Source organism: Ammospiza caudacuta, chromosome 1 (genome assembly GCF_027887145.1).
Source record: "Ammospiza caudacuta isolate bAmmCau1 chromosome 1, bAmmCau1.pri, whole genome shotgun sequence".
Lineage (NCBI taxonomy): Eukaryota > Metazoa > Chordata > Aves > Passeriformes > Passerellidae > Ammospiza > Ammospiza caudacuta.
The window spans coordinates 34,737,994-34,753,959 of NC_080593.1; the positions used below are offsets into that span (position 1 = coordinate 34,737,994).

Here is a 15,966-nt window from a genome sequence, read left to right on the forward strand (position 1 = left end):
GTACTGGGAAAAGACTTCCAGGAATCTGGAATGAAAGTTGGTGAAAAGTTAATGATAAATTTAGAAAGGGAGAAGATAGAAATGTGGTGAAATAAGAGCTGAATTGGGTGACATCAGCTACTGGACTGAACACTAGGTGAGGGTTTATTGTGTTAGTATCATCCTCAGGCTGGCTACAGTATCTGAAAATAAGTATTCTGAATAAAACTAGCTGGTTTTCTTACCATCAAATTGTCTTGAATATACTAATTAAGGTAAAAATGTCAGTAGTTCTTGAAATGATTGTTTAACATTGATAAATCTTACTCTGTGAATCTGGGTCGTGCGAGAGGCTTGAAACTTCAGTGGGCAACAGTTCAGTTGGATAGTCACATAGAAATTCTTCTCAAATAATTTGGTTTCATCATGTACCATTACATAGCTTCAAGAAAGAGGATTTATTCTTGCCTTGTAAAATCTAGAAGAATTGTTTTCAATTTTAAAAAATAAGCTCTTTGTTAAACTCCGGGCTCTTATCTTTCAGCTAGTGTCACCCATTCAGAACATTTCTGTTCTTTGGCATTAAAAAATAGCCAAAAAGGATGTTTGTCCCACAAACCCCTGCCCTCCAAAACAACAGCAAAATACTATGTACAAGTGGTACCCGGTGAAGTTGCAGATGTCTTGTCATTGCATATTATTTTGTCTTTTTCTGTTGTATTTGCTTGTGTATGTATTTCAAGGCCAAAAAATCAGTTACTCTCTGTTCTGTGACTGTACAGCAGTCACACGATAATGTGGGCATGATGCAACTTCATGGATCTGATTGCAATGATTCTGTTTCATAAATTATATGCAGCAGCTATTACCTGATGTATGTGACGTGATGTGTACATACAGCAGCTATTGCCTAACTCTGTTTAATCTTTGTCTTAAATGCTAGTAGAAATTGCTGGGGGATGAAGGTTGCTCAATAGGATGACTTTGCCTTTCTGCTGTTTTGGTGGGATATTTATGCCATACCAAGGCAATGAGCGTGAAATCTGTAAGTCAAACATGATGTGGTAATCTGTCTGCAGATGGAGGCTTGTAAGCTTGTGTAGAATATTTCTTCAAATATGAATTTATTTTGATAGGATATTATCTACCAAATGATGATGGAGAATTTTATCAGTTCTGTTACGTGACTTACAAAGGAGAAATCCGTGGAGCAAGCACACCTTTCCAGTTTCGTACCTCTTCTCCTGTGGAAGAATTGCTCACTATGGAAGATGAAGGAAACTCTGATATGTTAGTGGTGACCACAAAAGCTGGACTTCTTGAGGTTTGATACAAAAATTCTTAAAATGCTATTTCTTTTTGTACTATATACACAATCACAGATACTGAAGAAAAAACTAGTAGGAAAAGACCTGCATGGGTCTGTGTAATGTATATATTTCTGGATTGTTCTATAGTATTTGGTTGAAGTTCAGAACATTTACAGGTTAAATCAAAATGTAAAAATGTATAGCACTAAGCATGGATAGAGAAACATAAGAGTAGATGCTGCTCTTCTCTCACATCTGTAGTCACCAACTAACTGGAGGGGAGGGAAGATACCCTTTGTGTGACATTGTGCTTGTAAGGAAGAAGAGTTATGGAGTCAGTATACTTTTATTTTTGCCCAAGTTAAGAGCCATGGAGATTCAGCTGAAAAATTGCAGGTGCCTAAATATATTAGAGTAGCTCTTATTTTATTTAAAGTAGTTTTCTATGCAGTGTATTCTCAGTGTATGCTAGAGAGTTGTGATTGGTCTTGTGTTTGTATATCCAGAGTCAAAGTGTTTTACCTTTGCTTGTTGCAGTTTGTCGGCTGAACCCTATTTAAATCCAGACAAACAAAAAAGAAACCCAAGCAAACTTTTGTTTGAATTGCTTCTTGGAAAATTGTTCAGTGCAGTTCCCTTACTTTGGTATCAGACATTTTATCCAGTTAGCTGCATCTAGGCACATACATGCATGTGTTTGATTTATGGCTTTCAAAATTTAGGGATGAGAGGTTTAGTACAGAGATACATCTGGAATGTTTTTGCTTTTCAGATAACTTCTTGTAGTACTATAATTAAATAAGTTCTCAAGTATTTCTTATGATCCTTGTTTATAGAACTATAGAATGGTTTGGGTTGGAAGGGACTGTACAATGTCATGTACTCCAGCCCCCTGAAGTGAGTGGTGACATCTCCAACTGGATCAGGTTGCTCACAGCCCCATTCAGCCTGACCTTCAGCTTTTCCAAGGGTGTTGCATCTACCACCTCTCTTGGCAACCCTTTCTAGTATTTCACCACCTTCAACATAAAAATTTCTTCCTTTAATCTGAATTTATCCTCTTTTAGTTTGAAACCTTGCTCTGTTGCTAGAATAGCCTTACTAAATAGTCTGCTTGTCTTTGTTATAAACTCCCTTTAGGTGAAAGGGCACAGGGCTTACTTTTCATCTTCCAGGGTTTACTTTTCAGGTGTTTGTGTGGTGTGGGGTGTATGTGCATATTCATTTTTCTCAAGAAATTCCTCAAATACTGCTGTAGAGAGAATGTGTGTCTCTAGAGTCAGCTGTCATTTTGTCACCAAGCTGTCATCATCACAATTAGCTCTTCCACAGTTGCTGTCACTCGGGAACAGTAAAGGCACTTCATTTAAGGAAGGAAAAATTGAGGATAAATCAGGACACTGCAAAGTATGCTATGTAATGGTAGTCTGGTACTATGCAGTAAGAGCAATTAAACTTCAGAAATTTGAGAATAAGGGGAAAACTGTAATAACCTAAACAGGGAACAGACAGTTTGTGTTTCTGCTCAAACACTGGAGTAATTACTTATCCACTTGTTTGGCTAGAATGAAAGGGAGAAAAATTAACAAACCCCATTATTTTCTTCTTTTTTTTTTTTTTTTGCAGTTTAAAATTGAAAAAATAATAAAAGAAAAAGAAGAGCTGTTAAAGGTAACTTCTGTTCTGGAAAAGGAAACTACACAACTCAGAGATCAAGTTGAACAACTGGAAAAAGAACTTAACCATGAAAAGCAGAGATGTGAACAACTGCAAGCAGAGCAAAAGGTTAGTTGTTTAACTGATTAGAACTGACTCATAATGTCTGTATTACTGCTTTTTCAAGAACCAGTCAAACTGTGAAAATCAGCTATCAAAACCTCTCAGCAGTTTGATAGACATTTAAACTAGAATAGGTCAGTTCCTATTAACCTCCTGCCACTATTCCTTTTATGTCATAAAATGGCTAAAATATTTAAAGCTTTTGTTACCAGGCTTGGTAAGATAATCGATGACAACTGTTACCAGATGTTTGATATTTAACTGTGGAATTCATAGTGGAAAGTAGTTGATAATTTAAAGTTTTCTTACTTTAATTTAAAATGGAGGAAAGCTTCTAAAAAAACTTCTCCTTAGGGAATAATTGCATAGAACACAGAACAAAATGGTAACAATTTTTGGTATGAAAAGCAAAGATCAACAGAGAATGCTTCTGCCAAGGTGTGTAAATAGTGAAAAGTAGCTAGTAACTGTCTTCTCTTAAAAGGTTTCACAATTCAAAAGGAAAAAAAACATAAAACCTAAAAATCTGCTTAAAGGGTTAATCAATAGTGAAGATGTAAATGTAGCCTAAACCAAAGCCAGCTTAATTTGAAATTCTCGTGTGGTAAGGAGGAAATCTAATACTATAAAAAGGGCACCTAAAAGTTGGACCTAATCTGTTTTTAAGCTGCTGCTTTTTAAAAAAACCAACTTCTAGGGGAAGATTAAAAACATGTGGGAGGGAGGTGGTGACATGGACAAATTTGAAGTAATGAAACCTACATAATTTAGATGTGGACAGCAGTTAATAGACTATTTCTAGGAACTAGTATGTACATGTCAACAGTCCTGTGTCATACACCTTTAATAGGAATTTTTTGAGAGAACTTGAAAATGTTGGTGCTTTGTAGTATACTTTTGAACAGTGAATGAAATGGACTGGAGTGTTGGCTAAGGAGAAAAGAAATGATAAGATGTTGTTCAGAAAAAAGTTTTTTTCTATTAAAAAATGATTTTAATTTCACATGGATGGGAGAACTAGCTCAAATCAATGAGAGAAGGATATAAATTCACATTTCATTGATTTACAGATCATATAAGTTTGGTGGATAAATCTGAGTGAGCTATATAGATACTGTACATTGTCCCTTGAGGCTCTTATTTAAAAAAATGTTTGAAAACAACTGACAGTTCCAATCCATGTTAGCTTTACAATTCCCTTTTAAAACACTTTCTGAAATGGGGTTCTGATTGCTGTCACACAAGGATACAGTTAGACTGCATAGGAACAAAAATGTCTCAGTGCTTTCTCACATTTTTCTGTGAACTTCTCTAATCCAGAATAGTTTTGCCTCTATAGATACCAGAATTTAGCAAATAGAACTTAATTTCAGGAATGTTTGAGTTTGTGTTTTTTACTCTCTCTTTTTAATCTACTATTGTTCTGCTTTGGCCTTGTATTTTCATGAAGAGAGAATGCAGTGTGACAAACTTTTCACTTGTATTTAGCTACAAATAGATACCTGACCTGAGGCTGATGTAGCTCTTTGCCTGGCTAAAATACTATGGAAGTTTTCTAATTTAGGCTTTTTTTTTTTTGTCTCTAAGAATTTGATGCCATCTTATTTTGCATTTTTTTTCCTGTTGTCTGTTTCTCACTTAAAAAAAAAAAAAAGAAACATACCTGCTGAGTTGAAAAAGTGTTAATTTGTCTATGTATATAAGCAGAATATAAATTGAGTGTTTTTCCTGAAAATTAGGTGAGCATCTACTAAATCAGGTGCAGTAACTTAATGTTTTAAACATTGGAAATTTTAATAAGCAGTGCTTTATATGTATCTCTCCAGTCTTAGAGATGACTGACTCTCCATGCCCCCCAGCCCAGTATACAAAATACAGCAGGAGATCACAGGATTATGTAATATATGTTTGCTGGGAATACATACAGTGTGTTAATGGATTGATTTAAAGATTCCTGAGAAGCACTGGTACAGCACTCAGCTGAATTTCAGTATCTAGGTTTTATTTTTCTTGTGACTTATTTTAAAAAATGAAGCATCTACCAAACCCCAAAATCCAAACGAAACAACTCCACAAAACACCTCCATTCCAACTAACCGCTAAGACAGGTCTTACAGAGCAGCTCCTGAACACAGCCCGCAGACAATCCAGTGCTCTTTGTGTGGTGTGAGTAGTTGTTGTTGGCAATAAACCTAAGCAGTGTGTTAATTTGGATGTTTTTATATTAGGCTACAGGGGGTAATCCTAGAAGTGGTAAGTAATCAGAATGTATTCGTATTTTCTATAACAGCAGAATCATCACAGGTGCTTAGTGCAGGCCATGTTGTTTTGGCTTGGCTTATATGTTTTTTGCCTTTGACTGGATGTTTTAACTAAGTACTATGGGGGCTTTTTATTTTCTTCTTTTGTTTCTAGTTCTCTTTTTTCATATGCATGTGAATTTTTTGTTATGCTCTACAAACTTTTAATACACAAAATAGGTATTAAGTGGAACAGATGAATTTAAAATCTGTATTTTAAAAAATCTTTAACTTAGGCAAAGGTTTAACTTTTTGGAATTCTACTTTAAAATATCTTCCAATAGACTTTAGAGTGTATTAGATGAGTGAACAACAATTAATAAAACAGAATAGGCCATATAAGAAATTATAATTACTGTATATAGTGGATGTTAATACTGTTGTAGTTTAAGGCAGCTGTAATTGATATGATTATATTTCTGTTAAAAGTAAAGGTAAGTTACACTGAACCCATGTGCAGGCTCAGTGTTCTTTTTTTTTTGTTTTTGCAAGTACTTCCATCAGGAAAGAAACCATATATTTCTGATTGTGCAAAAAGCTCTAAAAAAATCTACAGTAGTACCAAGTACTGTGTTTTAAAAAAGCAGTAATTGCATGTGTCAGGGAAGTGCATGTGTCTGTACAGGCAGATGTATTTGATCCTAATTGAATGCAGAGCTCTTTATGCTGCCAATGTATTAGCAACTAAAATATGCTTATTACATTTGTATTGTGATAAGGGAGCCCTGGAGTTACGAACCCCTAAATGCATAATACTTGCCAATCTGCCCAATTTATGAAAATCTTTCTTAGTTTCTTCAGAGGAAGTTATATGGGTATCTTACCTCGTGTGTTTTGTCTTTTGATCAAATCCATTGTTCAGCTATGTTATATTTTTGTAATTGAATTGAACAGAATGTGGAAGGTGTGGTTAGGAGTTTTAGTACCTAAGTTACCTAAGAGGTTAGGGCTTGTCGTACCTAAGTTACTTTACTTTGGTGCAGGATGGGAAACCTCCAAGTTCCTAATTTGAAAATGTTTCTTTAAAAAACAGTTCTGTTAAAATCCCATTTTTATTCATATTTATTCATATGCCTTTAGATGATTTTATTCTTGATATAAAAATCAACACCAAAGTTGATTTTTATCAGTACTTTGTTTTCAGAAATAGCTCAGAAGTAGTTTGGATCATTAAGAGATGCTTCTTAAAAATTGCTTTCTTAAAATAGGATAGTTGTAGACATGACAGTGCCACAGCTAATCCCAATTAGTGCCTCCCTCCTACTCCTTATTAAATGACCTCTTTTCACACCTAGTTACTCTTACAGAATTTTGGGCAGTGGAACTGGTGTCTTCTCTGTCTGCTTTTTGCTGAGTTGGGGTATTTTGTAAGTGGTTGGGGAAAATACTAGGAAGAGATGAGCTTAAAGTAGGCCAGTCTTTTAAGAACATGGCTTTTAAGAGTCTGTTCAGGTGTAATACAATCAGTGCTCCATGAGGCTTGACTATTGGGATCCGTGTATGTTTTCAGGTATTGAAAAGATTCCCATTTTTTGAGTTTTACAAATAGGAGAGTTCCTGAAACAGATCTTCTTGTAACATGTTATTGCACTCTTGTCCTTAAAGGGTTTTGCTTTTTTAGATTTGGGTAATTTTTTAGTGCTTTATCACATTAATAAAAAAAATGTATTCAACACATGAATGATTCTGCAGACAAAATTTTTTTGTTGTTGCCACTGTCACAGAAAAAAAGATATTTGCAAGACACACAGCTCTGCATTAGTCAGTGTTTGCACTCAGAGGGAACATGCTGTCCAACCCCACTTTTTTAGTGTGTACTTATGGTTTATTACCACTAAGTTGTGTTGATAACCCCACCCTGCTAAAGAGATACTGTAAGATGAGGGACAAATTCAGTCTCTTTTTTTTTTAGGTTGATCTTTTTCCTCTTATCCACGGCCTCCTTAATGCAGTATGTAGTTCTTCTGACAATCAGTTTGGAGAGAGTATAAGTGGCCTTTCCTTTTTCCTGCTCCCAAGTAGGAAAATTTCCTGCCCCCCTCGTTTAGCCTTTTGAAAAGGGCTTGCCATAGGCTTGCTATATTTTCAGTTAGAGGAGAGCATACTATTCCTTTGCAGCAGTTTCACGTCAGTTAAACCATTCCTACATTTTTTCCCCAGATGACATTAAAATACTTCTTACTGAGTGTGAAGATTTAACTTAATCTGTTACTACTCTGTGTGGGAATTCAGAGTAAATGCGAAATTATTGGAAATGTTTCAGAAACGTCACATTTTTTCCTACAACCTTCTGTTAATGTTTCAGTTTGTTTTTACTAGGGTGATGTTCCCTGGTAGCATACTTTTATTTAGGATCATGCCATATATACAACTTGCAACTCTAGCGATATAACACTGTTAAAATAATGATGTAGTTACACACTGATTATTTTGCTTAAGAAGATGACACATTATACATAATTACAGAACTGTTTCAGGTTGCTTTTAATATTTCAACTTTTCCTTTGGTTTACTTTCATAAACTGGTACGTAATCAGTGTGTTGAATAACATTATTATGCTGCTTTTATCTACATATATTTTCCTTTTTAAAAATTGAAGGAAACGAACTTTAAAAAAAATGGAACAAAAGCTTAGAATGTTTTTTTTTAGAAAATGATAATATGAATATTTCTAATCTTCATCTTAGACATTATGAATATAAAATGTGTATAGCTCTGTACAGAATAAGAATGCTTCTTAGTCTTTGTGTTCCCAGTTTTGTGTATGCTTAAACTGTGTGTAAGGTCTGTGGCAGCTGAGCACTTGCCTACTGTTTTAAGATTCAGTCTTACTGTGCTGAAGAGAAGCATGTAGTAGTCATTGTGTGTATTTCATTGGTCATTCCTTTGATACTCTGCAACTATTCAATTTTGTGAACACTGGTTTTGTACTTTTGTAGAGAGCAGAGCTTGCAAAAGATGCTTTTGCAGTCATTGGTCTCCCTCTAGTGGGAAGAGGGCACTTGTAAACTGATTTCTTCCATGTGACTGGTGACAAGTCTTATTCCTCTGACAGTAGTTTCTATGTTTAGCTTGAGTCAGAAGCAATGGATTTGAAGACTGCCTGTTCATCCTTTGATCTTGTGAACATTTGAATAGTGTTTCTGTTATGATGCTGGCATAAATTGATGCAGAAGTGAATTTACTGACTTCATAAACTTGTTCTTTCACGCTTTTTGTAAATTTAGTTTACCATTTAACTTTTTAAAAGTGGGCTTATTCATCTATCTGATGAGGAATTTTAATAAGGCATCCATGTAAATTCGCATTCTGCTGACAGGTTCTACCTGCACAGTAGCTTTATTTATTAGAGAATTTTATTCAAATATCAGGGATTCATTTAAGCTGGCTTTTGAGGAGAAGTTGCCATTTCAAGAAGTTTCTCTGCTTAGATGGTGAAAAAAGACTGTTGTGCAATGTGGTAATGTCAGCAGTATGAGTAAGCAGTGCAAGTGCCCAGTTCAGCCTGAGTGCATAGAATTAAGTGAATCGGTTGTTTTTTCAGTGTCTCTTTAGACCAGGCTCTGTTCATACTGTCATGTGTGCTGCATGTATGAAAATCTTTTGGTCAGGAAGATGCATAGTTTTAGCGGGAAAAAAACCTCCAAAAATTAAGTAACAAAAAACTGTCCAAAAGGCATACTGCCCCCCAGCCCAAAAAGCAAACCTCCCCCCAGTTTCATTTAATTTTAGACACAAATTAAGCACTCAGAATTTGCTCAGGTTGGTACCAGCAATTACAGCCCCCTTGGGTACTATAAACGTCATATGAAAAGAAAACCCTGTTTCATGTTTTTTTCACTGTTCTGTGTGTGAATATTTCTTAAACTGGGCAATTGAAAATTATTTCACTGGAAAATTAAATAGTAGCTTGAGATATTCTACAATTCAAATTATGTATTCATGGAAACGACTTTGCAAAATCAGTAGCTTATAGTGAAATTATAGCACATTTTAAGAAATTTACGTTCTGACATGTAAATACATGCTGCAAAATCATAGTGTGTGTAAATGCTTCAGCTGCCTCCTCCAAAAACTTGCATGTTTGTAATCTTCATGACAGTAATTGAGTGACTGATGTAACTTAAGATTAACTCTTACAGATTTAGTTTTGTAGACCTTGCAGACCTTAGTTTTGTACTTTTGATCACTTTATGATGTTAGTTAAAATACTACCGCTGTGACATCTTATATTTTTAAAATAGACCGACTGCAGTCTTATTTAGAGCAGTATTTCTATTACAAGTCGTAGTCACAAGGATGAAAGCTTAATGTCATTGACTTTATTTGGAGTTGGTTTGCTCTTTTACTTTACTGAATGCTTAAATTTTTTTAGAAAGAAAAATTACAACTTGAGGTTTCCTTTCAGAACTTTCGTGTTATGTGTTATGGGCAGACTTGGATTTTGCACTGTCTGCAGTGGTGTTCTGTTGTGTTCATCATTTATACTCAGAGGTCCTTAAACAGAGTATGATGTCATACAAGTGTTTCACATGGTTCCGTTCGAGCTGCTGTGATGTCAGTGGCATAAAGAAAAGGCTCCTGCAGATAATTCATCTAAGCCCTCTAAATTCTCTGTAGGATATCAAGTTTAATGATTCCTCTGACACTAAATTGCATCCAGATAAATCAATCCAGCTGCAAGGCGGTGCTGCTTTCTTTTTTGGTGATTGTTTGCTTTTTCTAATTTTTTTTTTTAAATACATTGCCTTGTATTTAGTGATTTGACCTCTTCAGTTTGAGCTGCATAGCTCATTTTAAACTTCTCACCCCTCTTCATTATGGTGTATGCATTCTCTAAAAGGTGAAAAAAGGGGCTGCGGATAATAGCCATTAATCAAAGGTGAATGTTTTAGGTGTGGGATGGTTTTGAAAAGGTTGGTATGGAGTTCTGCATGTTATGAAGAGGGAGGATGTAACCTAAAAAGCTATGCTGACCATTGCTATGCTGCAAGGTGTCATGTCTGGAAGTATTCTTGGATTGTATTTTCAAGTATTTTATTCTGCCTGCTGGATCTCTCTCTACCTTCAGTATGTTTGAAAAATGTCTTGTATGTGCTAATCATAGAAAGAGATGTCTGTACCATTCCATTAACCAGGCTGTGCTCAGCAATGTTTTACTGCTGTTGTAAAAATCCACTAGAAGTAAGAAATAAGAGAAAGCATGCTGTTCTGCATTCTTGAATGTGAGGATTTTTGCCATGGTGCTCTCCTATAAAAGTGAGAATTTAGAAATATTATGGCTAATCTATTCTCAAATGAAAGATTATTTGTCCTTTTGTGTGGAAATTTATTTATTACATGGATTTTAAACCTGTTTCAAGGATGACTCCAGGCATGATCTTTGCATATCCTTTAGGTAGAGCTTGTAATAGCTTTATGAGGACAGTGTAACATGGAATTACTAAAAAAATATTTTAAAACTAATCAACCTTAAATCTTCTGCCATTTTAGAACAGCAGTAAAGATTTTGGAACCCCCATATTTCTTCTTGTTCCCTATCTGAAGGTATATCAAGATTTTCAAAGTGGAATTTTGATTCTAGGGAAATTTAGAGCTTATTGAATTTTTATTGTTTCATTTTCCTAATGAGACTCCTAGTAGGTACAGGAATTTTTGTTTTGATAACTTCTTTTGCAGCAGTAAAGCTGATTTAAGTAATTTTAGGTTGCTTACTCTTGTGGTGCAGTTTGCTTCCCACATCCACCCTCTTGGCTGTTGCAAATCTAGGGAAGGAGATGGGGTAGCTGCATTTGTAACTGGATTAAAAATAACATTAAAATTGTTGAGCGTTTTTAAACCAGTTCATTAAAATGATTCATGCTCTTGCTCTGCTTTTTTTATTCCTCTGTTAAGAAGGTGGAAGAAAATACATAATGTTGGTAGATGTACCAGATAAGATAAATGAATTAAAGCAATGATTACAGAAAGTAATTATCTTTTCTGTAAGTGGAGTTGTACATTTATTTGATGTACTTATTATATTCTTCCCCTTTAGACTCCTTCTAAACACAGTTGACTTTACCTGTAAAATAGTCTAAGAGCACTCATTTTAAATTTTACAGGCTCTGAAACCACTGTAACCAGTGTATGGGACTAGAGGTTGCTGCATCTAAATTGAATTACTAAGAATTCTGTAAAATAACAAATCGTCTCTAAAAATTAATCCTTTTTTTTTCTTTAAAAACTGTAGGGCTTTAGTTGTATCTAAACAGGTTTATTAGGTGAGAATCTGTTAAGTATGGAACTTTTACATTTTAGTACCACGTCCCTTTAGAATAACTAGCAAAGCAGCATCAATTGTAATGCTGTTTGTGGAGAGAATTTTTTTCAGGCTATTAATTCCTTTTAATATATGTTACCTTTGGCAGCCTGTTTGAACTGTTTGTACAGTTTGTATATATAATGTATCAGATTAAATTCTTTTGAAGGCACTTGGGTTACAACAGTTACAGTTATACCAAAGTGGTGTTTAGAGAAAACACAGAAATGCATTGTAAATAGACTTTTTACTATACTAGGCTTTCAAAACAGGAGCAAGTAATTAGTCTCCACTGCACTAGGGGAGGACAAGCAATTATAGAGCGTGTTGTTGCTGCTGGTTATAGCAAGTTTTACTTGGAATACTGACTTTAATTAAAATATCCTGCCCTTGTTACACCACGTATTTGTATTTTTAGTTGCAAGAAACTGATAGCTCTTAAAAAAATAAAGGCTTATGAAAGTTGTGGGTTATCTTCTCCAATGCTGTTTTTTAGAAAAAGATGGCACATTCATGATCCCTTAAAATTCTTTTTAATATCAAGACATAAGAAAGCCATTCAGAGTTCAAATAGTAGTAATATATCAGTCCTTTTTTATGTAGCATATATAACAAAAATAAAAATCTACATGCTGGTTTAGTGTGTAGCAAGTGAATGAGTCATCAGATACATTTGCCACTCCTCAATTCAGTACTGCCTACCCCTCAACCCCCTCCCCCCCCAAAAAAATTATAATGCTCAAACTTCTGTTTAGTTGCTTGTAAAAGTGAGGCTTAATTATATTTGTGAACCGTGTATCTTGACAATTAATGACTAAACCCAGTCCTCATTATATTTTATTGTACTTAAAACATTGTTTGTTAGGTTGGAATTTGGTCAGTAGGGGTTCTTCGTAAAGTCTGACTGATGTGTTTCTCTTGATGTAACAGTACAGTCTTGTTATTTCAGGGCTTTGAGCTTTGTTTAAAAATGAATAGATGAACTAGTGCTTTAATCTTCCAAATCTAGAGCAGAAAGACAACTTGTACCTTAGTAGCTACACAAACACTCCTAAGTCATGCTGTAGTTAGGTATGTTGGTCAGTCTGTCTTGACCTCGTTTTACACTTTGATTCATGTCGCTGTCATGGTTGGTAATAAGCTGAGCTTTATCATACTCTAATATCAGAAAAAGGGTGGCATATTATCTCAGTATGTGTGATTTACTTTAGTGTTACTTATCTATTTTTTTCAACAAAATACTTATATTGAAAAAAAAAAAAACATTTTCAGGCTTATTTAAGATGACTTTAAATGGCTGTTTTGCTGCAGTGGAGATGGCATTCAGCTGTCCATTGCCTTAGAACAATATGGACATTACTGTAATTAGACAACAAATGCAATACTTAAGAGTGGTTTCCCATATTGTATTTGTCAGTTTTCAGACAAAGGGATCTGTTTTGGGTATTGTCATTGTCCTCTATCTCAGCTTCCATAAATCCTACAATGGTTGTGTGAGCTTCTTTGAGCTATGTGAGGCATTCTGTATGTTCTAGCTAGGAGAATGTCATGTAGTAACCAGCTCTAAATCAGAATTTTGTTTTGTTTTGTTTCTCCTTCTGCTTGAAGTTGTCTTTACTGTGGTTTGCTACTGTAGTGTAACTGTCTGGAAAAATGCACAGTCTTCTTTTTAAGTAAAAGCAAGTACAAAGAGAAATAAAAGTTCTTTGTTTCCTAAGCTAGACAGTCAGTGGTTTGTTTGCCTAAAGGAAATGGGCAAAAGATAGGAAATAATGTGTTTATTCTGTACTCTGAAATGTTTGGTAGGCTCTGAATAACTGAATGCTTGTGCCCAAACAAACTCCTTATTGACCCCTTATTAATATATGAACTGTGCATAGAAATATTCAATATATATTTATTTATATATACTTTAAATGGGCTAGTTATACATTTTAAGGAAGAGAAGAAATCTAATGGCCATATTTTGGCATTAATTCAAATAGTATGTTTTACTTCTGAAGAATCACATTTTTAAATGGCATCTATGTGCATTTTTTTAAAAGGAAAATATTCAAGCATCAGAAGATTTTAAAAGAGAAAATAATGACTTGAAGAAGAAGCACGATGAGGCTGCTTCAAAGGTTCTCCAGCTTGAAGAAGATATCATGACTGTTACTCAGAAAGCCATTGCAAAAGAAACTGAGTTAGACAGGTACTTAGTCTTTTGTTCCTTACCTTCCTTATTTTACTTCTTTTTCCCCAGAGGTGTTTTTTTTTTAAACTAGCAATATTTATTATATGCCTTAATAGTATTAATACATATTTATTATATGTATTAATAGTTCTGTACCATTAATTCTTCAATGTTTTAGTCTGAAGGACAAACTGAAGAAAGTGATGCTTGAGAAGGAGCAACTGGAATGTGTGTTAAAGACAGAAAAGGATGAAAAAGAACTTTATAAGGTAACTTTATTACATGTACCTGTATACACTGGAATGAAGTGGTTTGAAATAAAGGTAATAATGGTTTATAGAGAAGTCTGATAAATTGAATTTGTTAAGGAAAAAAGGAAATAGGTACCTTCTGTGAACATATCTTTAAGGTAGTTATAGATGTTCTCATATAAAAATGAATGAGGAAAACAGCATCTGAATTCAACCATGTTATAAAAAGGTCTCTAAAAAGGAGAATGAATCACCAGTTTATTAAAGCTCAGACCCAGTAACAAAAAATAATACATTCTAGTGAGAAAATTCTTTAGTTATACAGTGCATCACACAATAAGTGATCATCTTTAACACACTTTTTCATAACTAAAATACTTCTTAGTAATTTAAATTCCCTCTCCAGACTTTGTTTTCTAAATCCTTCTTCTTGAGCCTTGTATATAACACTGAGAAGCTTAAGTAGATTCTCCATTGCATTGGTTTTTACTGGCATGGCCTATTTCTTTTGCTGGTGTTGAGAGACACCCATATATAGAATAAAATACACTGCCACCCTCCCTCCCCCAAAACAGAAAAAATTTAATGTGCAAAAATAGTGAAATCCATAGGTTGTGTGAAACAGATCAAGTGTATTTAAAAGATTATTTCTGTTCCTAGATTGTAAAATCTCAAAGCATATTTTACAAGCTTGGAATCCCTTTGTAAATAACACGGATCTTCTGGTCTGTGTGGAAAACACTTGAGTGTAGGAGCTATTTTGCATTATTGTAGGCAGATATAGAAGGAGTTTGCTGTCATTGAAAATTAATATTCCTGATGTAGACCTGTTCGCTTAGATGACTGTGAGCAGTTACTACTAGAAATTTAATTTCTCTTTAGTTTTCTTCAAGTCATTTCTCTTTTGCTTGTCCAGCATTTGTGAGGAGAGGAGTTCTGAATAACTTAATGCGATGTGGAGAGAAATTAGGGCTTAAACTTCTAGCTGTAGAGTGGAGCTATTGTTAGGTAACCATGCTGAGAGAATTCTAGACAGAAAGTTTGGGCTAGAGGGCAGTGATAATATCAAATATTTAATTTTTCTCTTTACTAGTTCTAATCTGCCTCAAATTAGAATAGATTAGAATTTAGTGAGCACATAAATAAATAGGTGAACAGTAGTTCTAACGTGGAAGAAGTTTGACATGTTTTAGCATCATTGCAGATACACTTGAAGAATACAGAAATAGAAAACACCAGACTAGTAAAAGAAATCCAGACCTTTAAGAATTTGGATGCAAACAAAGAAAACATGATATCGTATTATAAAGAGGAGGTTGGCAGATTACAGCTATTAATAGCTGAAAAAGAAAATATGAAGAAAGCTATTTTGCACTCTTCATCAGACAAGGTAAGCAGTACTCAATATAATTGGCCTGATTTGAATAAACATGTCTAATGTTGTATGTGCTTGACAAAAGAAAGGAAGAAGTTGAAGAAATCACCAGAGTATAGGCTAAGAGGCATGAGGATTATGATGTTCTCTGTAGATGCAGAAAATGATGAAAAGACTGAAATGTGTTCTAGTATTGCACCTTTTGAGCTGGTTGAAGTCTCACGTGATGAACTGAAATTAACTATGTGTGGAAAGGTGATTTTTGAGTTCAGTAAAAGTGGTCTGCTCCTGCATTACTTTTAGCTTTGTGAAAAATGAAAGGAGGTTGAAGAAAAAGTTTGTAGTGAGTGTAGCTGTGTTGAGACTGTAGAGGGTGATGGAGAAGAAAAGAGGAGACATGGAAAGATTGCTGAAGGACTTCTTAGGTGAATGTGCTGTCGAGCTACAATGCTGAGAACTCTGCAGTGACAGTAGGGTTTTGAAGGAAGAGGTGC

At 34.6% G+C, this 15,966-nt stretch overlaps 1 protein-coding gene across 3 annotated transcripts in view; it reads left to right on the top strand.

The window, feature by feature from the left end:
* Window positions 1-15,966, top strand: part of TAX1BP1 (Tax1 binding protein 1) — a 55,509-nt gene that overhangs the window by 18,720 nt on the left and 20,823 nt on the right. For 2 of the 3 annotated variants that reach the window (XM_058820785.1, XM_058820801.1), the window contains exons 4-8: window positions 1,116-1,303; window positions 2,916-3,074; window positions 13,716-13,864; window positions 14,025-14,115; window positions 15,302-15,487. In XM_058820785.1, the coding sequence (XP_058676768.1) occupies window positions 1,116-1,303; window positions 2,916-3,074; window positions 13,716-13,864; window positions 14,025-14,115; window positions 15,302-15,487 (773 nt within the window). The remainder of the gene's footprint in view (window positions 1-1,115; window positions 1,304-2,915; window positions 3,075-13,715; window positions 13,865-14,024; window positions 14,116-15,301; window positions 15,488-15,966) is intronic. The other variant, XM_058820794.1, reaches the window with a different exon arrangement.